This window comes from Arachis ipaensis, chromosome B3 (assembly GCF_059453495.1).
Source record: "Arachis ipaensis isolate K30076 ecotype BB chromosome B3, ASM5945349v1, whole genome shotgun sequence".
Classification (NCBI taxonomy): Eukaryota; Viridiplantae; Streptophyta; class Magnoliopsida; order Fabales; family Fabaceae; genus Arachis; species Arachis ipaensis.
This window is the reverse complement of record NC_142438.1, coordinates 144,938,498-144,961,038: the sequence shown is the minus strand read 5'-3', so window position 1 is coordinate 144,961,038 and position 22,541 is coordinate 144,938,498. Positions and strand designations below refer to the sequence as shown.

The 22,541-nt window shown below is 37.8% G+C and overlaps 5 protein-coding genes and 1 long non-coding RNA gene across 11 annotated transcripts; 3 read left to right on the top strand and 3 right to left on the bottom strand.

Moving 5' to 3' along the window:
* The first annotated feature begins 2,926 nt into the window (after nt 1–2,926).
* On the top strand, nt 2,927–5,198 carry LOC107631474 (transcription factor bHLH89). 2 transcript variants are annotated; one of them, XM_016334931.3, is made up of 4 exons: nt 2,927–3,065; nt 3,348–4,383; nt 4,456–4,851; nt 4,956–5,198. In XM_016334931.3, the coding sequence occupies exons 2-4, from the start codon at nt 3,358–3,360 to the stop codon at nt 5,058–5,060; spliced, it is 1,527 nt and encodes a 508-aa protein (XP_016190417.1). In that variant the 5' UTR covers nt 2,927–3,065; nt 3,348–3,357; the 3' UTR covers nt 5,061–5,198. The 2 variants fall into 2 exon arrangements, with proteins under 2 accessions (XP_016190417.1, XP_088364212.1); XM_088508086.1 differs by having other exon boundaries at nt 4,456–4,855; nt 4,963–5,198.
* A 465-nt stretch (nt 5,199–5,663) lies between these two features.
* Nucleotides 5,664–9,622, bottom strand: LOC107631475 (translocator assembly/maintenance protein). Of its 2 annotated transcripts, none has more exons than XM_088508087.1 (11): nt 9,120–9,622; nt 8,767–9,002; nt 8,540–8,596; nt 8,311–8,373; nt 8,099–8,167; nt 7,846–7,938; nt 7,453–7,557; nt 7,301–7,378; nt 6,593–6,721; nt 6,398–6,497; nt 5,664–6,162 (listed from the first exon to the last, which is right to left on the bottom strand). In XM_088508087.1, the coding sequence occupies exons 2-11, from the start codon at nt 8,881–8,883 to the stop codon at nt 5,972–5,974; spliced, it is 1,002 nt and encodes a 333-aa protein (XP_088364213.1). In that variant the 5' UTR covers nt 8,884–9,002; nt 9,120–9,622; the 3' UTR covers nt 5,664–5,971. The 2 variants fall into 2 exon arrangements, with proteins under 2 accessions (XP_088364213.1, XP_088364214.1); XM_088508088.1 differs by having other exon boundaries at nt 8,767–8,997; nt 9,120–9,256.
* A 493-nt stretch (nt 9,623–10,115) lies between these two features.
* Nucleotides 10,116–15,306, bottom strand: POLH (Y-family DNA polymerase H). Of its 2 annotated transcripts, XM_016334930.3 has the most exons (16): nt 15,151–15,306; nt 14,930–15,050; nt 14,690–14,801; nt 14,430–14,600; nt 14,097–14,261; nt 13,866–13,969; nt 13,568–13,687; nt 13,185–13,308; nt 12,879–12,992; nt 12,501–12,716; nt 12,143–12,251; nt 11,951–12,051; nt 11,411–11,480; nt 11,191–11,318; nt 10,700–10,808; nt 10,116–10,625 (listed from the first exon to the last, which is right to left on the bottom strand). In XM_016334930.3, exons 1-16 carry the CDS (start codon nt 15,224–15,226, stop codon nt 10,327–10,329), a joined length of 2,139 nt encoding a protein of 712 aa, XP_016190416.1. In that variant the 5' UTR covers nt 15,227–15,306; the 3' UTR covers nt 10,116–10,326. The 2 variants fall into 2 exon arrangements, with proteins under 2 accessions (XP_016190416.1, XP_020975604.1); XM_021119945.2 differs by lacking the exon at nt 10,700–10,808 and having other exon boundaries at nt 15,151–15,301.
* On the top strand, nt 10,537–11,585 carry LOC148572702 (uncharacterized). Its single transcript, XR_015907207.1, has 3 exons — nt 10,537–11,074; nt 11,156–11,273; nt 11,408–11,585. It is a non-coding gene; the product is annotated as an uncharacterized LOC148572702 (long non-coding RNA).
* A 125-nt stretch (nt 15,307–15,431) lies between the features above and the next one.
* Nucleotides 15,432–16,336, top strand: LOC107631477 (uncharacterized). Of its 3 annotated transcripts, none has more exons than XM_016334934.3 (3): nt 15,432–15,563; nt 15,761–15,945; nt 16,035–16,336. In XM_016334934.3, exons 2-3 carry the CDS (start codon nt 15,775–15,777, stop codon nt 16,104–16,106), a joined length of 243 nt encoding a protein of 80 aa, XP_016190420.1. In that variant the 5' UTR covers nt 15,432–15,563; nt 15,761–15,774; the 3' UTR covers nt 16,107–16,336. The 3 variants fall into 3 exon arrangements, with proteins under 3 accessions (XP_016190420.1, XP_016190419.1, XP_016190421.1); XM_016334933.3 differs by having other exon boundaries at nt 15,444–15,563; nt 15,753–15,945; XM_016334935.3 differs by having other exon boundaries at nt 15,447–15,563; nt 15,758–15,945.
* Nucleotides 16,337–18,341: 2,005 nt separating this feature from the next.
* Nucleotides 18,342–20,745, bottom strand: LOC107633839 (uncharacterized). Its single transcript, XM_016337435.2, has 3 exons — nt 19,380–20,745; nt 18,785–19,299; nt 18,342–18,386 (listed from the first exon to the last, which is right to left on the bottom strand). Exons 1-3 carry the CDS (start codon nt 20,020–20,022, stop codon nt 18,342–18,344), a joined length of 1,203 nt encoding a protein of 400 aa, XP_016192921.2. The 5' UTR covers nt 20,023–20,745.
* Nucleotides 20,746–22,541: the final 1,796 nt, after the last annotated feature.

Genomic DNA, 22,541 nt, shown 5'->3' with positions numbered 1-22,541 from the left:
ATAATTAAAATTACATTAAAGTTAAAATTGAAATTAAAATACTAAAATTAAAAATATAATTACTAATTTAACAATTAGAATATGTCACATGACACTCTCTCATTAAAATTGAGATAAAATATTTTTTTCTAAAATTAATAAATTTTCTTCATCCATCTTCTTATTTTATCTCTCTCCCATGATCTATTTCTCTCTATCATTCCCACTCTTTCCACTCTATATGTAACTTATGAATTTTTTATTTACAAAAATATACAATTTTTAGTATATTTATGCATTTTCATAAACCTTACACATCCCGGGTACAGAGCCATCAAAATCATAAAAATCACAACTCGAATACTCTGTATCCGAAATACATAAATACATTAGCACTCTCAGGTAAAATTAAGTTCCAATACACTTAAACCTGTTTTACCCTTTGCTGACTTAGGCATCGGAGTGTCTTGCAGGTACCACCCCCCATCTTCTCAAACACACAACTCGGACGACGGTTCCCTGACGTAGGACAAGTCGGAAACTACCTTCCTTGAACACTTGGGCCTCACAAACAGCCCAATCATCCGGTTTTAGACAAGCCCCATAACACATTAAATTCTTTCAAGTTTTAGATAACAAGTATAAAAGTTAATTTTTTTTATTCATACAACAGACTTAACACCAAATCAAATATAAAAATATACGCATTAAATTTTTTTAAGTTTTAAATAATAAATATTAAAATTAATTATTAATATGAAGAAACTTAATATTCTTGTAATATTATTACGAACAAAAAAACTTATATTATATATTTTTTGTACCATGACATGCACCATTAGTGATACTGATGAAGTAAACTTAATTTAATTTGTTTGTGTTATTGAGCAGCCATGATTTGAAGGTTTTTTAGTGATACAAGTGTTGATTGTTTTTTAGTGGAAGGTGTGGTGGGTGAGGAGGCTAGCTGCCAACTACAGCAGCCTGCCAGCCTATGTATTCTTTCAGAGACAATCCAGAATACTACGTTTGCAAGTGAAATCATCACACTCAGACAAACATGTTTGAATTGTGATCAAGTTTTCAGATGTGACAGCTTTGCGCTGGATCTATATCCTTTTTGTCCTTTTCTTCAGGGATGATATGCACGTTTGCTATATATCATGCTCAAGGACAATTAGGATTATTTATAATTAATATTCTTTCATGCAAAGTCCAATTTTTGTTGACAAAACTGAAGCATTCATTTGCTATGCAGCTTCTATATTGTCACTAAATTATTTATGATATGTATAGAGATAATATTATAGCAGATATATTGCCTTCTTTTGCATTTAGTTGCAAATGCTAATATCTTATATAATTACAATATGTACTTAGCCACTCATTTGTAACAAACTGATGGAACTTTCATGTGTATACGTACCAAGCTTGAAAATCAATGGAACTTTTACTTATGTTTCCATAAAATAACTATATCTTGTATTAGCTTTAATTTTCAGTGAATTCATCATGATCAAATTAAAGCCTAAGGACTGTATACAAATTGTTTGGATTTTCAATGAAGAAGTTAGACCTGAAGAGAATATTAGGGTAAGGTATTAAAAGGAAATAAAAAAGTAGTATGAGAAAACAAATTAGTAGGAAAGAGAGAAGGCAAAAGGATTGCAGTCAGTTAGTTTAACCTAACAATGTGCATGGATTGGAGTGGGATTTCTTGCCACTCTGGGGGGACCACAACATTTTTATATTCCAAACGAACGCGCTTTCTTCTACAATCACCTTTTGTGTGAACCATTTTATTCTTCTTTCTTTCTTTCTTGCATCTTCTCCTCTTCTTTCACATAATCACCCCATAACTTTATTTTAATTTTCTCTTTAAAATATCAATGGTGAACATAAACTATACAACATAAATGGTTAACATATATATTCTGAGTAACTATCAACAAGACTTGCATAAAGAGCTCAATTTTAAGGAATGACTCAGCTCAACAACAGGGAAAACAAATGGTAAATAGGAAAAATGAAAATGCTAACGGTTCCGCTACGTTACCAACAGCATATCTGCCAATTTCAGCCAACTCTTATTTATAATTGTGTTTCATGGAAGTGTGTTCGTGGATGTGTCTAATAAAAATGTCTTTTTTATAGCTGTGTTTAATAGAAGTGTCTTTATAGATATATTTTTTGGATGTGTCTCTTTATATATGTATTTAAAATATATTAATTATTAGACACATCCACGAACACACTTTCATGAAATACAATTATAAATAAGAGTTGGCAGAAGTTGGCAGATAATATATTGGTAGCCTATACTTTTCCAAATGCTAATGATGATATATTAATATCCATCTTTTTATGTGAGTAATAGAAAAATGCATTTACAAATTTTTTTGTTAATACATTATAGTTGAGAGATGGGAGACAGGAAAATGTATCTTTAAGACATGATTCTACATAGAGTAGTTCATGTCCAATGTACTTAGAATATAATTCAAAAGAGGCGGTTGCAAATCTAAAGAGAGAGAACTATTTAGCTATAACTTTGGATTTCCATTTGAAATTAAACTCCCAAACTATAATTTAGATTTTCATATTTTCATCTAAGTGTATAAATTATTAGAAATACTAGCTACATAATCAAATGATGTAATTACGTCTTGTTATATATTATTCATATCTCCGGATCAGTGATGAACAATTCAAACCAAAAAAGAAAAAATCTAAATAAATAAAGTTCCGTTTTTGCTTTAGCAAAAATCATGTATAGTTTATAGTATGCACGTGTTATGTATCTAATGGATTGCATGCAGTATTCACAGAATCATAGTACATAAGATTTGTGATAAATATGAGCATGTACGTGGACCCCTTGGTGAGGGACAGTGACTAGGTAGTAGCTTGTAACTGAACCACCTATTTTTCTCCTAATTCCTATGCCAAAAAGATTAAATTATACTTTCTGGGATATTTGCCTTTTTTAGTACCACAATCCTTCCTACCTCCCTCCCTATACCTTGTCCACCTGAAACAACTCATCTGCAATATTATCTTGGTTATTTTACCTTCTACTACTGTAGGTAAGTACTTGTTTAAAATTAACAATTTTCTTATTTCATGGCTTCAACCTCTTAGTTGGTGCTAGAACTACCTTAAGCAAAACAAGAATCAAATGATCAAATCCGAAACATTTAACAAAGGGGTGCTTTCTAGTTGTTGATTTGTGGTGTTTTATCTTCTTTTTCTATTTTCTTGGCTTGTGGGGCATTTTCCTTTGTGATATTTCTCAATTCACTCACATGGTGTGTTATGTTTCTTTAGTTGTAATATACAATTTTGTTGATGTGTGTCAACTACTGCAGACAAAAACCAATGAGTTGTGGAGACAGGCCAAATATGCATGAGCAACCTGGTTGCTTTGATCCCAACACAATGGCAGAAGGTGTCAGTACTCCAAAACTAAAAGATACCTTTCCTCAAACACTCTCAGACCCATCATCATCACCATCACCACTTATTGTTGTAGGCAACACTACAAACAGCAACAATAACCTTGAAGAGAATATCAGACTTTCTATGGAGGAGTTATCCTATCACCACCAGCAAGAAGATGTCTCCAACTATGTAAATGGAGTCACTGCCACAACCATAGATATCCCACATCCACAGCATCTTGGTTTGAATATGGGTAACTCCTACAACAACAATATCAACATGGATTCCCATTTGGTTCAGCATGAAATTGATATCCTTCCCTATCAGCAACCCACTTGGGATCCCAATGTTCAGGAAATGCAAGATATGGGTTATACTAATCACTCAGAACACCAACCACATGATCAGCAATTTCAGCAAACTGAGGCACAGAACTGCAGCCAAAGTTACAATCCCTCCTCCATTTTGGACCCGCCTTACCCTTCACAAGATCTCCTAAACCTTCTTCACTTGCCAAGATGCTCAACTTCGTCTTTGCTTGCCAACCCTGCTATCTGCATCGCAAACAAGACACAGAATTTTCAGAATCCGATGGGATTTCTTGGGGACCTTCCAATAGGATCAGACAACACAAGTGCATCCTCAGTATTGTATGATCCTCTACTCCATTTGAACCTGCCTCCACAGCCTCCAGCCCTCAGAGAGCTGTTTCAGTCTCTTCCCCGTGGCTACAGCTTGCCAACAAACTCAAGAAGTGGTTCTCTTTTCGGTGGAGGGGATGAGATTGAAGGAGATGGAAGCCAACTTGACATGGGAGTGCTCGACTTCAACAGGGTCACGGCTTCCGTGGGCAAAGGAAGGGAAGGAAAAGGCACCAAACACTTTGCAACTGAGAAACAAAGAAGAGAGCAACTGAATGGCAAATACAAAATCCTGAGGAGTCTTATCCCAAGCCCCACAAAGGTATACAGCACTTATAAACTTGTTTACCAATTTTTACAAATCAAACTAATAGGTTGAGTCTGCTATTAACAGATGGATAGAGCTTCTGTGGTGGGTGATGCCATTGAATATATAAGGGAGCTGCTCAGAACGGTCAATGAGCTCAAATTACTGGTAGAGAAGAAAAGATATGGAAGGGAGAGATGCAAAAGGCAGAAAGCGGAAGATGATGCTGCAGAGAGCTGCAACATAAAGCCTTTCAGCGATCCAGATGGATGCATAAGGACCTCATGGCTTCAAAGGAAATCAAAAGATAGTGAGGTTGATGTGCGAATTGTTGATGATGATGTTACAATCAAACTCTTCCAGAGGAAGAAGATTAACTGTCTGCTTTCAGTCGCCAAGGTTCTGGATGAACTTCAGTTGGAACTTCACCATGTTGCAGGTGGACATGTTGGCGAATATTGCAGTTTCTTGTTCAATAGCAAGGTTGGTATTTCTTTTTGACATGAAACTAACAAGGGCAATCATAAATCTTTTGAATCACATTGTTATGCTTCTGTATTTAACTATGGCCTGTTTCACTGAGGCAGATAATAGAAGGTTCTTCAGTCTATGCCAGTGCTATAGCCAACAGGGTGATCGATGTTATGGACACTCAGTATGCAGCAGCAGTTCCACATACAAGTAGCTATTAGGTTAAGGGGATAACAGTTTCAAGTTCAGGCACCAAAGTTCAAGTAGTTACATGTACGAAACAATTACATATAATAATACAATAACAGTAATAAAGTTTCCCGAGAGGACGCTCAGGAGATAGTGAAATTTACATGTTCAATAGCTTCTGTTTTACTAGTCTATAATATGATTTCTTCAACACTAATAAAGTAATTAGTAACAGAATCATTGTTTAGGATTTTCTTCTTTCTCTAATTGATATTTTAGTTTAGCAGGCAATATATAACTGAAGTAGTGAAGAGGACACGTATGCATTATCTTGTCTCCACCGGTTAGTTGAGCCACACTTCATTTTTTCTTGTTTTGGCAAGTAACTACTTCCTTCATTGCCTTGTAGCTACGACTTTTGTCGTTTCCATTGCTTAGAGAATTCCCCTTACTTCCTAGAGAAGGGACTTATCACGTATCCTTGTACTTTCTGTTCCTGAAGTTAATATTGCTGTAATTTCATTATTATTTTTTTTTATATGGATTCTGTTCACAAAACTAGACCTTTCAGAAAAGATTGCACTTCACAATGAAAACTTTTAACCACAAATTGGAGAACAGAAGAGACAAATGGGTTTGCAAATGCGAATTTAAACATGCTATTGCTATTTGCACTGATTATATTCCCTTTGCCCAACATCTCTTCTCAATATTCAATCTCCTCAAGGGCACACTTAGATCAGTCAAAAGTGCCGCTAGATTTAACAACAGAATGTATTAGTAAATCAAACTATACTCCTCTATCTGTTATTTGGTTAATAACCTCCATGATAACATGACAAAATAAGTGGGTGAAAAGGGAAGTCAGGAAATGTAACAAGATTAGTCTCTCTATAATTCCCATGCAAAAGAAGTCTATGATTTTTCCATAATACAGCAAAAATCATATCCATGACTTCCATGCTTTATTAACTTTCTTAGCAAGGTACTTGGTAGCATTTACCCCTCCAACAGCCAGCAAGCCGGAAATTGCCTGTCTTGCACTTGAAACCATAACTTTTCGCCTGAGAATTCTCTCCAGGCAATTCGCAGCCTGTTCTCTTGAGCTGATAGCAATGTCATTTACGATTTTTCCTGAAATCATAACCCTATTTTCTCAATACGACATACATACATCTATGTTTAGATGCAATTTCACCGCCAAATGACTTGAAAGGAATTAACAAAATTGACCAATCTTAGTTCATCAATAATTCCATTTATTTTGTACTTCCTATGACTCAGTCCTATCCCCCCGATTTGGACTAAAGAATATTTGGAACTGAATCAATATTTCAAAAACAATACATTATCATGGTATAATGTTTACCTGTTCCACCCAATTTCTTCTCTTGCTTCATATTGATACTACTTCTGATTGGTCGAGGAAGTGCAGAAACTAAAGAGTGAACAACTGATAAGTCACGATCCTGTTTTAAAAAGTAAAAGAAGTTTCTTTGTTGACCCCGGAAATGCAAAATTATATCTGATAATCTCTACCAATAAAAGATACCAAAATATAGACCTGAGAGACAACTGTTTGGTGATTGGCAGTGGATGAAAGTCTCAATAACTTCTTAGCTTCACATTCTTCAAGAAATGGCTGATACATAGAGTGGAATAGATCAAATTGACCAGCTACAATCTTCTTCACCTAGACAGATTGTGAATGGAAGAGCCTCAGTGAAAACACAAGACAAAAAGAATCCATATATGATTGATCTGGTTCCATTCACGGAAAAGATGAGATAATTACATACATGAAACAAATCAAGGAAGAAAGTACAGATATGCAGCATATTTACAGGAGTTCAAATCTTTATTGTAAGAATAATCTCAATAAAAATTACTCATGCATAACAAAAAAGGTAGCAATATTGAAAGAATAAGCCAAATTCTGAGTAAATTGACATACTCGTGTAGATACAGACTTCTCATATGAGAAGATATCTCATGAGCATGAAACATATAAATATATTGAAAGATGATTAACATTTTCAAACCAACCCAATTTTATGCATTGCAGAAAAAATAAGGTCACACATATATGAAAAACAATATAAACTTTGGCATATAGACCTCAGATGGGAATAACATTTTGAAAGAGAATAACATTTTGAAACCAAGAGTCCTGGGAAGGTATGTGGTGATCATGAAAAATTAATAGCATCGAAAGAGAAATAACATTTGGAAACCACAAGTCCACCGCCTCATAGTAGCAATGAAGGTCTACCTTGTTTTTATCCTCTGCAAATAACATTCGTAGGTCACCCATATATGAGAGGCTACACACTTTGGCATATAGATCTGCCTGCAATGGTATGATTTTATTGTTACAGTTATTCCAATTCCCAAAGCAACTGATTTACTAAGAAAGAAGTCAACCTCAGAGAACTCTGATGGAAGAAGGAGAAGAGCAGTTGATAATGCAGCTCTCAAGTTAACAGCATTGCAGCTGTTGATATCCAAATTATCAACAACAATATGAACCTGCATGAAATGGACCCAAAATCAATGTATCGGGAAAATTAAGAATTGAAAAAGTATATACATGCTATCTAAGCCATATACAGTAAGGAGACACGAACAGTGAGGTTACACAAGAATCCCTAAGAAGCTAGCATCATTCATCACCTTTTAAAAAAAATTAAAAATTACATCCTTTCTTCATTAATCTCATCTTTTCTCCCTATATTGGTTATACATTAGCGATCCAAAACCACTAATTAAGAATAAAATGATTTCACAGCATGAAGATTAAACGGAATAATAACATACTGGTTTCTGTAAACGGCCACACAAGTAGAATTTATCCCATTGCAGTACATCATTAATTAGGTCAAACATTCGAACAACTCCATACTTGTACATCTGCATAGATAAACTTATAGATGAAGGGACTCATCAGAAAATAATGTCAATTCAACAACTAACAACTCAGCAGGAAAGGAGGGAAAAGTGGTCTAAAAGGTAAGTTTGTAGAAATCGAACAAAGAATCTGAATCAAACACCGCTGAGTCATAAAGATTACCTTTCCATTCCAAGTAACAAAAGGGTTGAAATGTACTCCCACACCAACTCTATCTGCAACATTTGTAATCTTACACATTGCATAAACAATAGCATCAGATGTCATCATTTACAACCCAAGTGAGTGATGGGAAACCCCAAAGACAAAATTTCCGAAGGTATTTACACACACACACACACACACACAGAGAGAGAGAGAGAGATGGCAAGTACCAGCTTCCCTCCACCAAGGTGCACCATCCATGATGCATAATGATTCTTGTTCAATCTCAGATTCTAGGTTGCAGCCATTGCATCAGAATTAAAAGAAAAAAGATTCAACAATGAGTAAGAAAAATCAGAAGAAGAAAAGAAAAAAGATTTCGCAGTGAGGCAATCAGATTGCATGCAACTCACAGTAACACAACTATACAAGTGCATTGCTTGGTGAATAAGTCAATACCTCAGAATGCCACTGCTTGGGATCAGACACGCCAAGAATAAAATCTGTCATGGTCGTCTAAAAAAAACCAAAAAAAAAGAAAAACAAAAAAAGAGCAACTGGTGGGAACTTATTTATTTATTTTCTTTTATTAAAGAAAGAAAAGAAAAAGAAAAAAACAGATAGCCATAGTTGAGAAGAGAAGCAATAGGCCAATATGAGTGATGAAGTGTCAAGAAAGAAGAGACCTTATCGTGGTTGTTGGGATGAAGAGATGATCCATAGACGCAGGCAAATTCAACAGGTGGAAGAACCTCAAGAAAACCTTGAAATGGTGATTTGCTTGCATTCCCCATGGTCTTCATAGCCCAAAGCTTTCAGAGCTCACAAGAAGTGTAAGTTCAATTCCAAACCAACTTCAGTTGATCAAAGTGACTAGAAACCCTTTCCTCTTCGTCTCTATCTGGGCGTGTGGCCCTCTACTCTGATAAAACAAATAAATAAACAAAAGAACAGAGAGAGAGAGAGAGAGAGAGAGAGAGAGAGAGAGAGAGAGAAAGAAAACCAAAAAAAAAAAAAAAAAAACTTAAAAGAGGACTACCTCGTCGGCGGGGTGGTGCAGCTTATAGTTGGCAGCATGGAAGAGAGAGAATGCAGAATGGAGAGTGTGAGAGAAATTGGAGGGAGCGAGATAGCGGCATTGATGGCATGTCAAGGACAAACTGGGTCAAAGGCATGGAATTGAATTGACTGTGCCTTTGTGAGGTTGAATAAAACAGCTCTTTATGAGGCATTTCTTCGAACAGTTTGAGTGCAAGCACTGTGTCGTAAGTAGTTACCAACGACTACTACTTATAAACGCCCCATTGGCGGTGATATATTCATTTTCCGAAAAATTAACAACAGCGGCTTTAAAATTTACTAATTTCTGCGTATAACCCACGACGGCGTAAAAGTTACGAAAAGCGTAAAATCAACGGTCTAAGCCGCCTCGTGAAACCTATAAATAATTAAATACACACTGCAACACTTCGGATTAAAGGGCTTCATTCTGTCAAGTGTTAAGAACTTAAGATAGTGAGTGACACTGAACAGAACCAGAGCAATGATGGCAATAGCTTTTCGTGTCTTTAACATTTTGGGTAAGGGGATGGAGAAACCAAAATCAACAGTGAGTTGCTGAACGAAGGTTCAGTGTAATGCAAGAAGCTCAACAATGCCGTTTGTTTCTGTCTAACATCCAATTCCTTGTCATCAAACATCTGATTCTACAATGCGATCATTTTGAAGCATCGGATTCAAACATTGCTTCAAGGTTCAAGAAAAGACTTGTGATTGAAGGAACCTCTCGAGGTCAAGGGTGCTGTTGTTGAAGTGAGTTTCGTCACGTGAAATCAAGAACGTTGACTCGTGCAATCTTAAAGGTTAAAGCCTAACTCATCCACGTTTATGGCATAACAGTGTTATCATTAGTTATCTGCAGAACCCACCATACAAGACACAAGAAGCCATTCTCAATTCTTCAAGATAATGTTTTCAAAAAATGAAGTAAAGCTACGCCTGATTTCCACGGAATTCAATGTTAAAACCAAAAGTAAGGTGCTAGAAACCGACATTTGATATTTTACATTTTTTCATTATTTAGATAATACATTCTTTAGAAGATAACATTATGTCGAATATGCATTTACAAGAAGCATCATATAATCAACTTTCTGCCTCATGTTGAATCCATGAAATCGCCGTCAATCACAAAGCAACTGCATATTTCTAAAATATTTACACTATGCACAGCAGACCAAATCATTTCATCTACTTTTGTCTGGTAAGAAATAGTGAGTAATACTGGAACCTCTTTTACTGTTAGGTACATTAGGCCGCTTGTGAGGTCGAAGCCAGGCTTGAAACTCTTGCTGGATTTCTGGTGGTAATTCTTCAATGACAGAGTGGTCAATCTCATCAATGTTATAGTCCCAAGCTTGTCGCCGTTGTGACATATTAGGCACACTACATTCCCCAACGTTACTATCAATCTCTTCACGACATCTCTCAGCTGGCTGCTCAATTTGATTGCATGTTGAATAGCTATCCATGGTAGACGGAAGTCCTGTGTAATGTTTGTGATTAGGAACAAGAAATTGCAACAGGACTGGAAAAAAATGGAAATGGATTACAAATTACCAAAGGATGATGCTGTTTTAACATCATGGGCATTTGTCACATTCTTATGCTCCAACGAAGACTGGGAATTTTGGTAATTATTGAAGAAATCCATAATTGAATAATTCCCCTACCATGAAAAGATAAGTAAATAACTATTCACTTGTATTATAAAAAAGCTCTACGTTCACTACTGAAATGCATATCTACAAAAGTTTTTATCTCTCATTTAAATTACAACCTACAAGTTGAATGTGTTATTAACTTCTATTCTTTTCATCTCTGAGGCTTCAAAGGTAAAATTATGAACCAGGATAGCCAGATGAGGTCATTATTGGAGTGCAGAACATTACTCATCCTAGATCCCAGCTTTGCAGGATTATGACTGATTTGGAGGTTTAGTTCTTATTTGTTTATTCTTTTTGGTGCTGTGATTTGAAGGTTGTTCACAATTGAATTTCCTCATTCTCAAACCAGATAAACAACAATTAAGATGGTGTGGCAAAGCATACCTTAAGGTTATTTCCCGCAGTCTTTTTCTTCTCAACTGCTTTCAAACTGGGTGTACTAGAAAGAGGCCTATGATCTTTTGCAGGTAAATCTCTATATGGTTCACTCTTTGTTGTTCTGTGTTCACTTCCTGAATAAAAAACTTACCCCAATTATTATCTCTGAAGAAAAATAATAGAGAAAATAGGAAAATAACATGCTGAAACCAGTATGCTACAGTACCTGCAGGTGACTCAAGGGAGGATTCTTTGAGCGAGCTATCTACTTTCCTGGATAAATTACACAATGGATCCTGCATGAAGGAAGATTGATTACAGGGCCTGCTTTTCCGCTCAAAAGCATTTGAAGTAGAGAACAAAAGCCATGGACATAAACATGATCACTAATGCACATAAAGGTAGAATACTACCAAGTACCTACTGTAACACTTGCAAAGAATACCTAACTTTTTCACAAACTCGACAAGCTTCTCTAACAAATTGAGGTCTAAGCTCTCACTTTAAGAGCTGTTGGCAGGTCAGTAATCTATCTTCCACACATTATAAATGCATATCATGCTTAATAGAACAAACAGTAAGAGATCCTTTCTACCATGTTTGTCTATGAAATCCATCATAGGTGGTGTTACACAATACCATCTTTTTTTTTGGACAGGATGGTGCCAACTTAATGCATAAACATAGCATTACTAGGTTACTCCATTAAGGAAACTGACTAAAATGAGAACTAAACAAGATTATGATGTATGCTTGTTTGACAAACCTGTTCATGCAAACAAGCCTCTGAATTCTTAATTTCCGTATCTCCTTCAGGATAATTTTGCTGTAATTCATAGGAAATTAATCCTGAACAATTTTCACTACCTGCTAAGCATATAACACCCATCAAATTAGAGTAGAATCAATGTAGGAGAACAAATAATTCATAATTAATACAACTGGGATGATGGAAAACCTGACGGAGATGATGGTACAGCTTCATCAAATGCATTGCCTAGTGGTTGATTAAATGATGAGCTAGATGGAACTTGCCCACCAAAATATTTTACAATGGAATGTGTCCCCTGGAAACATACAGTTTTGATAAAAATTTCAATACCACTGTGACAGAAACAGCTATCACTTGCTAAGGAGTTACGATCAGCGAAAAGAAAAAGTTTTAAAGGGTAAGCTGGCAAGTATGCACCAAAACACTGAACATATAGCTTATTGATCAGATATATCAATGCTGTAATAAGCATTTCAAAACCTTATGATGTGCTCACTGTTCTAAGGTTGAGAGAAAATTTGTAACTGAAGCAGTTCAAACTTACAGATGGTATGGGGACTATCTTACTAGCAGAAACAGACAGTGATGTAACTCCCCAGTTGTTATTTTCATTCCCATGAGTCTTAGAGTTGCAAAAGCCCAAAAATTCACGTAATGCAGCTTGAAACAGAGTGAGGGCATCTTCTTGAATCTTTGTAGTTCCGTATCTTAAAGGACAAGATTTAGAAGGGAACTTTCTAAGTGAATCTGATTCTCCTTTCTGAAAGAAACATTAAAATAAGACAAATAGATTGATATAAAACTACTGATGAATACAGAAGATGACGAAGACAGAAGTAAATTATCAAAGATTAAAATAAATAAATAAATCATCCTTGTAGTTGTAAAGGAGAACTATGCCCAAATCAAACACATGACAAACCTTATATGCTCTAGCATGCAGTGTTAGTGTGTGCGCAATCCGTTTGTTTTGGTTCAGGTCAGACTGAAGACGTTCACTTAGCTCTTCGCACAATTCATTAAGCCAGTGCTGAACCTGAAGAGGTGCAATTAGAAATAACCAAATATGGAAGAAATTATATATCACGTTTGTGTGAGTTCTATCCAGAACAGACTCAACAAAGAAGATACTATGGAAGCAAGAAAAATATCCAATCAAAGAAGAATACAGTCAGTAGTATCCACCAAATAAAAATACAGTTTTCATCTGCTCAGAGGGAATTCTTACAGAGGCAAGTGTCTTCAAAGCTTGAGGCCCAGGAAATGTTTTGCCAGAACCATGGCTCTTGGGAAGTAGTCGCCCCTCAACTTCTTCGCCATTTATTCCTCTTGCAATATTCCACAACCAGGTACTGCAACGCTGTAAAAGCTAGAATCAGGATAGTATATCAACTATTACTATTCACAAGAAAGCAAGAAAGGCATTTGGATTGAAATAACAGTCGCTCAATCTAATGCAAAACAGTGGCACAAAAATTGCTGTTAAAGGATGAAATCATAAAAATTAAATCAGCAAATGATGGTGTTTCTGTGTTTGTGGTGGTGGTGGTGTTGGGGGGGGGGGGGGGGGGAGTATTCCGAAGTAACGCCATGTTAAACACATAATCTCACCCAGTATTGATCCCATAACACTGCTGTAGCTTCTCCTCTGAAAACTGAAGCAAATCACCAACAGTTTTGCAACCGAGATCACTTTGTAAGGAACTGCCCAGCTTTCCCCCCAGCTGTTTCCTGAAAGCCAGATTTACTTCAACAGCATGCTTTATAAAATTTCAAAACATTTAAAGGAGATCTATACAGCTGTATGTTATCTTCGCAAACACAACAAGAATGTAACTTCAAGTAGGAAAAATTTAAAAGTCAGTGAAATAAATGATAAAAACTTCTAGTTAGTAATGAATAAACTTACATTTTCTTTATTGGCAAAGACTCAAGCAACCCTCCAACCGATGACTGTGGCACAACAGTTTGTTGTGCAGGTTTGTTCATTCCACTGGCTAGTTTCGCTAGCATCTGCCAAAAGCATCAGAGATATGTTTGTGAGCTTTTAAAATGTCACTGAAAGTTGTTCGAAACTGAGAAGATCATTATCAAAGTAGCATATAACAGATATATAGCCATACCAAGGAACTATTCTTACCTTATTATGAGCAATACCAGCAGAACAGGTGAATTCTGTATCTTTCAACACTTGCATCCTAAGGTTGGCAACAATAAAGGCCCCACAAGCTAAAAGTTTGTCTTGGTAAGTAGCATCACCCCTACGAATCCATTTCCTGACTTCTTCTTTGGCATCACTTCCCTCCTGAATGAAATTCCAATTTTAGTTACTCTCATGGCTAGAATGCTACCATGTTTTAATGGAAACTTAAGAGATATTTGTGTTATGCGCACACATATACACACACACACACACTAGTGATGAAAGAAAATACAATATCTTTTTGGCATAGCATAGCCTCTGCTATCTGACCTTAATTTCAAGTCCCAAAACATGTGACTTCAGAACTTCCTCTTCAATATCCTCTCTAGCTTCTGGAGGCATTTCCAATAACATTGTTTCAGCAGCATCAGTGAGATCAAGATACACCTCATCAATCGAAGCCCTCTCACAACGACCCTTCTTTGAAAGAATAGAAACAACCTGAAATTTTCAAAATCGATCCAGCACAATTCAATATCGCCAAACAACTCTTTCAACAATAATCGCCCTCCAAATTGATTCCCATATACCTCAGATCCTGCGTTCCTGTAGCTATTGAGATCGGCTTTACCACGCGCCACAGGGACTTGGACCAGGTGAATTTGCGGGCACACGTCCTTTGCTTCATCACCACGCATTGAACTGAAGAAAAAAAAAAACAGTGAATGAAATGAGCTTTCTCAAAAACTGATAATAGCACACAATCACACAGAATAATGCCACATTTGGCAGCATAACCAAGCACATAATAGTAGAGAGTTAGAGAATACCGTTTGACACCAAAGTTGCGAGCCTCGTAGCTAACGGCAATCAAAGCGCCACCTTTGAATGAGTTGTATTGTATGACTGCAGTGGGTAAGCCCCGTAAATTTGGCTGCTTCCTCTGCTCCACTGAATTTCAAAATTGAGAAATAAATTGTTCAGTTAGTTCGAAACCCTAAATAAATATATAAGAATATAGAGAAATGGGAAGTAGGGGAAGGGAAAGAACCTTGAACGTAGAAGCAATCCATGTCGACGTGAGCGATGACTCTGCCATCACTCGTTTCTCGCTTTGCCACCGGCATCGCCCTCTTCTCGCTGCTCCCTCTATCAGCCCTCGCAGCTAATTGCTATATTATGCTTTCCCTCCAAATATTTTTTGGTCTGCTCATTCTTTCTTTACATTTGGGCCGAAAATGCCTCACTAACAAAAAAATGCAGTAAGGGCCTTGGCCTGTTTCAAAAAAAAAAAAACAGTAGGGTTTTTTAATTATTGTCCCTCTTTCACGATCTCAGTTCCCAGTTCCCAGTTCCCACCTCTTCTGGAATCATCTGCCATCGCTCCCATCTTCGATAATCTCATCGCCGATTGCAATCTTCGTTTTCAATCGGTGGCGAAAAGCTGCAAAGTGCAAAACCAAGGTTAGACTGGTTTTGCTCTGATTTCCAATAAATGCATCTTCCATTTATTTATAGATTTCTTGTTCTTTGGTTTCTCTGTCTCTTTAGCTGGATTGATTAGTTTATCTTGATAATGTAGCACTAGACAGCAGCATCATCATCAAACTTTTGTTAGTGTTTCTAATATTTTTTTTTATCTGTGAATGAAAGAAAAGCAGTTGAAGGAGGATAAATGGGGCGAAAAGCTGGTGGACTTTTTATAAACCCTAAGAGATTTGGTACACTTCATAAACCTTGCATGAAGGAAATGATAATGTTCCTCAACTGTATGGCTACTAGCCATGACAACGCTGAAGTTTGTGCTCGCCAGAAGGAACTTTTGAACACTTGTATGGAATCTCAGGTAATTAATTTACATATTTTCCATTTAAGTATATTGCAAGAGGGAAAAAAAAATTATCTGTTCAATTAATTCATTTTGGTTTGTTTCAGAGTAAAAAGAACAGAAAGTCTTGGGGGAGTATCAACTATCATCTGCAGAGGCTTAGCAGAGGAAGGAAGTAATTTACATTTTCGGATGTCAATGAATCTTTTTTCATAATTCAAGATCATCACTTGCCATGCATTTTGTAGGCTAGACTGAAATGACTATATAGTAACTTGTACTTTCAAGCTTTGCTCTACTCTATTCATAAATTGAAAACATTGCAAGAAATATGTTGAAGATTGATATAGTTTCCTGTATCAATTATAGCTTTAATATGCTACAGCCTGCATAGAATGGTGTTTGGGATTGTTGTTGCTCCTCATATATTACTAAATTCTTTTATAATTGCTGAAATGTAGATGGTTGTTGGATCTTCTGGTGCTTTGTTTAAGTGGATTTTGTAAGATTGGAATTAGATGAATTCGAAAATTATGAATTATTTTGCAATGCTGTTCAAGTATGGGTGCCGGTTACTAGGGACTATTAATTTTATGATACAAAGATGATTAAAGTTATGAACCATATGCTTTCAAGGGATTGAGCTACCTCTCCAAAGATTTTTGAGGTCTAATCAAACTCCAAAGATTATGTGAGCATGTTTGGTTTCTACTGCAAAACTATGGAGTTGGCAAAACCGAAAAGCTATTCTCTTTATAGCACTTGTCCAAATCATGATTTTGAGGTTGTCAATGAGAAACCAAACATCCTAGCGGGGTCTGTATGACATATCTTTCGTTTTTTTCCTTCTCCGAAATGTCTAGCAGCCATTTACGTTTGTTGGTCTGGATAATCGTTTTTTGTGCTAGTTCTCTTAGTACATAATGTCATAATGTGTCCCTGCTGTCAACTAGTTTAGAATTTTTGGACCTACATTCTTAATTTCCAGCATTTGACTCTAAATAAAATAATGAGAAATAATAGTTGCAAAATTTTTTGTGTATGTGTTCTTTTATGTTACAAAATGTTTTTTTTTCTTTTTTCTTTTCTTATTTATTATTTTTAATATTAAAAATGAAAAGTGTACAAAAGAATATATAAAAAATAGTGCATATTATGATATTAAGATTCTTCTAAAATCAATAACTTTTTTTTTGGTCATGGGCTTAGCCCTACAAGGACCTGACCCGTCTAGAAATGTGGACCCTCCCAACCCACCCGCCCAAGATGCAACCCCAACCCAACTGAAGCAAACCGCACTCTTCTCCCTCACTGTTGCCGATTTGGAAGATTAATCTCCATGGATGCCCGACTCTTCCTCCTTCCTTTATTCGCGACAGTTTCATGCCCAGTCTCCTCCTGGAAGGAATCAGCTCCTTGCTCATGGACGAGGACGACTCGCTACGCCATCGCCGCCCGCATTGCCGCACTGCCAGCAACATCGTGATACCTACATCACCGCCAACTTCAATGGTTCTGCAGTCAAAGCTCGATCCTTGCTACGCACTTGGCTCTTCTCTGGATATCTTCTCCGCAGTCAAACACTCCTTTCTGTCCCTGCCATGGCCACACTTAGAATCGGATGTTGATGCCCATGGCTGATCGTCTCCGTCAGAAGGCTGACGATGACGAGAGCAACGCCTAGATTCACCAGCTATCTTTCGTTGCCCTCCCCCAATTTAGAACAGTAGCTGAGATACCTAGTTCGATATGTTCGTGTCTCCCACCGCCGATTCCGGCTTTCTGAACTTTTGTGGTCGGGTCGTGTCTCTGTTGCTGGCTGACAGCATTACCCGTTGCTACTTGCAGTTGCCTAAGCTGAATCTTGTATAGATCTCTCCTTAGCTCCACTGTGATTTCCGGTGTAGGCCTTATGCTCCAAATTCTTCCCAATTTGCCCATTAACTCCGTTAAAGCAACTTTATGAGCTACCTGACTTCCTTCTCTCGGTCCATGTGAAGCCAATTTTATCATCTTCCCCCTTCAATGCCAGGATATCTTTAAGTATTGGGTCAATTTCAGCAATTCTATTTCCTGCTTTTAGCGCTTGCACCATAGGTCGATTGTCTGATTCTATCAGTGTTTTTTCCATCCCAAGGTTATTGATTAAAATGATAGCATTTCTAGTTGCCACACTTTCTGCAGCCAGACTGAGATTTGCAATTATCCTATTGGTTGCTCCTGCTATCATTCTTCCCGTGCTGTCTTTGACTATCACTGCTGTTACCCCCTCTCCAGTTGCTGCCTTGAAAGATACATCAACATTTGCTTTTACCGATGGCTCCGGCGGAAGATTCCAGGTAGCGGCACTTCCATCCATAGTTTTTGATTGCGGATGGCGGCTCATGGCGGTGAGCCAAAAATCCGCCATAAAGTTATAGCGGATGGCGTTGCGGAAAATGGCGGAAATGGCGGATTACCTAAAAAATACACATGTATGTACAAAAAAACATGCAGAAAAATTGCAAATATAATAAACTATAAAATCTATCTATATAAGCAACTTTCTAGTCATAAAACATCCAATTAATATAGCAAATATAGTAGCAAATTTAGCAAATAAACATAACATCAAGTTCAAATCATAAGTTCATAACTCAAAAGTCATAAAATAGAAGACACAACATAAAAACTATAGAACATCTAGATTCTAGCTCTCATCAAATTCATCCAAATTAACACAATTATTATCATGTCCCTCTGCCCCCTCATCATCCTCTGATTCGGTATCATTGAATTGAATCTCCTCTTCTTGTTCTTCTTCATTTTCAGAATCCTCTTCATCTTCAAATTCTGGTTCTTCCTCTTCCACAATTACTGCCTTTCCTTTTCCTTTTTTTGAAGCCTTAGACCCACTTGGTCCACCTTTTGCACCACCTCTTGCAGTTGCAGGTTCTTTTCTTTTCCTATTTTGTTGTCTTCTAGTATTTGTTGTAGGATCATGTCCTCCCATTGCTTCAAAAACAAGGTTCCAACTCAAAGTGTTGTCATCTTGATGAACGAAATCAGCATCATCATCCACACTATCATCTCGAAAGGTGGCAGTCCCAATTTCTCCCACTAACCACTCATTACACTCATCAATATCATTGAGTGTAATAGGGTCAACTTCATCTTTGAGGTTGTACCTCTCGATGAGTTGTTGGTTATACTTTATGAAGACCAAACTTTCCATACTTTCATGATCAAGACTATTTCTTTTCTTAGTATGAATGTGCTCAAATATACTCCAATTACGCTCACATCCAGAAGCACTACAAGTCAAGCTCAAGATCTTGATAGCAAGGTCTCGCATGTTTGGAGCTTCATGCCCATATGTCCGCCACCAAAATGCTATAAAATTAAAATAAATTTGTCTAAGCCTTTAACCAAACTAAATTTATAAAGCTTTGTAAAATTTATAACAATCTTACCGGGTGAAATCTTTTTCCTTTGAGATTTTGCAAAATCTGATCCAAAAAGTCCATAGCCGGCCTTGTATAGTGCTTGCTCCTCCAATATCTTCTGTTGCACAGCTTGACTTGGCACCAATCTAGTGATGCACTCAAACCACCCCTTTGTAACTTTTAAATCCAGCTCAATCCGAGGGTTGTCATAAAACAACTCGGGATTTAGAAAATGACCGGCTGCATGCAATGGACGATGAAGTTGGCAATTCCATCTGTTGTCAATGATTTTAAAAACATCATTGTACTTGCTCTCATCATTAAGAAATGTTTTCATGATGCATTCCTTTGCCTTCTCCATTGCTTCATAAATATATCCCATTGGTGGCTTCTTCTCTCCATCAACAAGTCTAAGCACCCGAACAAGAGGGCCCATGATCTTAAGGGTGTACTTGACATGATTCCAAAAAGAGGGCATGATAACAATCTTTGTTGCCTCCCTCCCCTTTGCCTCCTTTGACAACTTATTCTTTGCCCATTCATCCGAGGTGAACATTCTTCTCAAATTTTCTTTCTCCTCATAAAGCCTTTCCAAAGAGAGAAATGAAGTGGCAAATCGGGTGACTGCATGCCTTACCAACTCCTTGCCATTTATGAAGTGTCTCAACATAGCTAACGTGCTAGAGTGACTATAGGTGAAGCTAACCAATGAAATGGCCCTTTTTATGATTTTTTAAATTAATGGTAACTTCCCAATGTCCTCAAGCATCAAATCCAAACAGTGGGCAGCACAAGGAGTCCAAAACAAATTTGGCCTTTTCTCCATTAGCAACTTACCAGCAAGAACATAATTACTCCCATTATCAGTTACAACTTGAACAACGTTGTGCTCACCAATTTCCTCGACAACATCATCAAGAAGCTCAAATAATTTCTCACCAGTCTTCACATAATCAGAAGCATCAATAGACTTCAAAAACATTGTCCCAGCTGGAGAGTTTACAAGAAAATTAATAATGCTCCTTTGCCTTTTATCCGTCCAAGCATCTGACATAATAGAGCAACCATACTTTTTCCATTGCTCTTTATGACCCTTCAACAATCCTTTGGTGTAATCCAACTCTTCATTAAGCAGTGGAACCCTTAGAGCATGATAACTGGGAGCAGGTAAATTGGGACCAAAGCTTCCAACAGCCCACAACATTTCTTGAAAACTCTTCAACTTTACCGGGTTCAATGGAATCCCAGTTTGGTAGAACCACCGTGCTATGTATCGATGAACTCTACGAACTGCTTCCTTATTACATGCTTCTTTGATGTTCTGCTGCCTCAATTTCTCTCTTTTGTTTCTTGCAATGGCAGTTTCAGGTTTTCTAACAAACAAGTCCATTGGACCTCTAGCACTACTTGCACCCCCTCTAGCACTACTTGCACCCCCTCTAGCTGCTGCCATTGGAGCTGGATTATAAGGTTCATCAATCCCTTGAGCATCTTCTTCCGACAATCCAAACCCCAAACTCTCTAAGTCAAGTTCCCTAGCATTGACACTCTGTTCTTCGGTGCTTCCCGGGGTAACACTTTGTCTTCCTCGATTTTTTTTTTATGGTAATACTCCCATAATTCAGCAATAACATCTTTTAGAACCATTTTACATCCAGCAAAGTTTCCAGGCTTGATCATTAAGTGCTCTTTTGCCCGTGTGATGCCTCCTTTCATAATTTTTCCACAAAAAGTACATACAGTGTCATTGGTATTTCCTTCTTCTACTGTACTAATATATTTCCAGCCTGGGTCAACTCTATTAGAGCGGACAGCTGCAGCGGGAGCAGGACCAACAGGGGCAGCACCAACAGTGGGACCAGCAGAGGCAGGGATAGGAGCATTAGAATCAAGGGCTTGTCTAGAAGTGGACATTGTATACTGAATGCAAAAAAAATGGAGGAAGAGAAGTTTAACACTGTCACTGATTATTGAGAAAGAATGGGTAGAAAGAATGGGCAGCAGGGAAGAGAGGAAAGAAAAAGATAGGAGCAGACTAGCAGAGAAGAAGGGGCACGAACCAGCAGTGTCAAAAGGTGATGAGCAGCAGTGTTGAGAGAACAGAGACGGGTGGCGCGTTGGGTGGCGCGTTGGGCGGCGCGACGGGCGGCGCGATGGACGGCTCGACGGACGGCGCGACTGAGGGCGGCGATGGATGAGGGCTGGTGAAGAACTCTGGTTCGCAGAGATGAGAGCACAGAGACGAAGAGAGGGAATTTTTTTTGAACAAGAGGCAGAGGAGGGAGTTATGAGTGAGGGGCTGAAAATTAGGGTTAGTGGTTAGTGGGATCTGACCTAGGTTTATTAAATTACCCTAACTACCCTCATTTTTTTCTGGAAAACCCAAAACAGCCCGCTATTTCCGCCATACGCATTGCGTCCCGCCATGGCGCCACCGCAATTGCGGCCGCCATGGCGCCCCCCGTTATAACCCCATCGCGGCGTCCGGTGAATGGCGGCAGGGTCAAAACCCGCCACGCCATACCGTTATGGCGCCGCCATAACCGCCATTTCAAAACACTGCTTCCATCATCTTCTATTTCTTTGATCTTCCATTTTTATAACTTCTTGTGAACTCTGTCTGAATTCTGGCTCGAACATTTTGGCTTTAGAAATTGCTATTTCTGGGTTGACTTCTTTCTTTTGAAATATAGCTCGATTTCTGAATTTCCATTTCTTCCAGCACACAAAAGCTATTCTACTGATCATCATTTCTTGGTCTGATTTAGCTTCCAGCCTTGGCACAGATAGATGAGGCCCGAAGGTCTGTGTTCCTTAACCATTTCTCCCGGATTCGATACTCACTGGGGGATAGGAATGGAGCTTGCTTGCTTGGGAGGGTCAACCACTTTGTGCCTCTGCAGTACGCGTGGGATTAGTCATTAGACTTCCGGCCTGATGGATACCCTGGTGCAAAGCAATCCAGCCTGTGTTTTCTGTTGGGCTCAGTTGGCATTGTGTCCCAAACCAGACAGTCCTGGTCCAATGACATAGAAGAATGGCATGTTCTGTGCTTTCTTTTCCTGCGTTGCAAATTTGACAATCCGATTTTCTAGCAATTCTCTTCTTAAACAGATTTTCATTCACTGGAATGATATTCTGGACAACCTTCCACAAAAATATCATAATCTTTTGAGGAACTTGAATTTT

Excerpts from the sequence above, each read along its gene's own strand:
- LOC107631477 (XM_016334934.3), top strand. The coding sequence starts at position 15,775 with ATGGGGCGAAAAGCTGGTGGACTTTTTATAAACCCTAAGAGATTTGGT. Across the intron at positions 15,946-16,034 it reads ACACTTGTATGGAATCTCAG|AGTAAAAAGAACAGAAAGTC; the intron begins GTAATTAATTTA and ends GGTTTGTTTCAG.
- LOC107631475 (XM_088508087.1), bottom strand. The coding sequence starts at position 8,883 with ATGAAGACCATGGGGAATGCAAGCAAATCACCATTTCAAGGTTTTCTT. Across the intron at positions 8,168-8,310 it reads ACCTTGGTGGAGGGAAGCTG|ATTACAAATGTTGCAGATAG; the intron begins GTACTTGCCATC and ends GCAATGTGTAAG. Across the intron at positions 6,722-7,300 it reads TTGCAGAGGATAAAAACAAG|GTGAAGAAGATTGTAGCTGG; the intron begins GTAGACCTTCAT and ends CAATCTGTCTAG.
- LOC107631474 (XM_016334931.3), top strand. The coding sequence starts at position 3,358 with ATGAGTTGTGGAGACAGGCCAAATATGCATGAGCAACCTGGTTGCTTT. Across the intron at positions 4,384-4,455 it reads TTATCCCAAGCCCCACAAAG|ATGGATAGAGCTTCTGTGGT; the intron begins GTATACAGCACT and ends TGCTATTAACAG. Across the intron at positions 4,852-4,955 it reads GTTTCTTGTTCAATAGCAAG|ATAATAGAAGGTTCTTCAGT; the intron begins GTTGGTATTTCT and ends TCACTGAGGCAG.
- LOC107633839 (XM_016337435.2), bottom strand. The coding sequence starts at position 20,022 with ATGTTGAGACACTTCATAAATGGCAAGGAGTTGGTAAGGCATGCAGTC. Across the intron at positions 19,300-19,379 it reads AAGGAAAAAGATTTCACCCG|CATTTTGGTGGCGGACATAT; the intron begins GTAAGATTGTTA and ends TTAATTTTATAG. Across the intron at positions 18,387-18,784 it reads AAAAAGGAAAAGGAAAGGCA|GTAATCCGCCATTTCCGCCA; the intron begins GTAATTGTGGAA and ends TGTATTTTTTAG.
- POLH (XM_016334930.3), bottom strand. The coding sequence starts at position 15,226 with ATGCCGGTGGCAAAGCGAGAAACGAGTGATGGCAGAGTCATCGCTCAC. Across the intron at positions 14,802-14,929 it reads CGCAACTTTGGTGTCAAACG|TTCAATGCGTGGTGATGAAG; the intron begins GTATTCTCTAAC and ends TTTTTTCTTCAG. Across the intron at positions 14,262-14,429 it reads TTTTGGGACTTGAAATTAAG|GAGGGAAGTGATGCCAAAGA; the intron begins GTCAGATAGCAG and ends AATTTCATTCAG.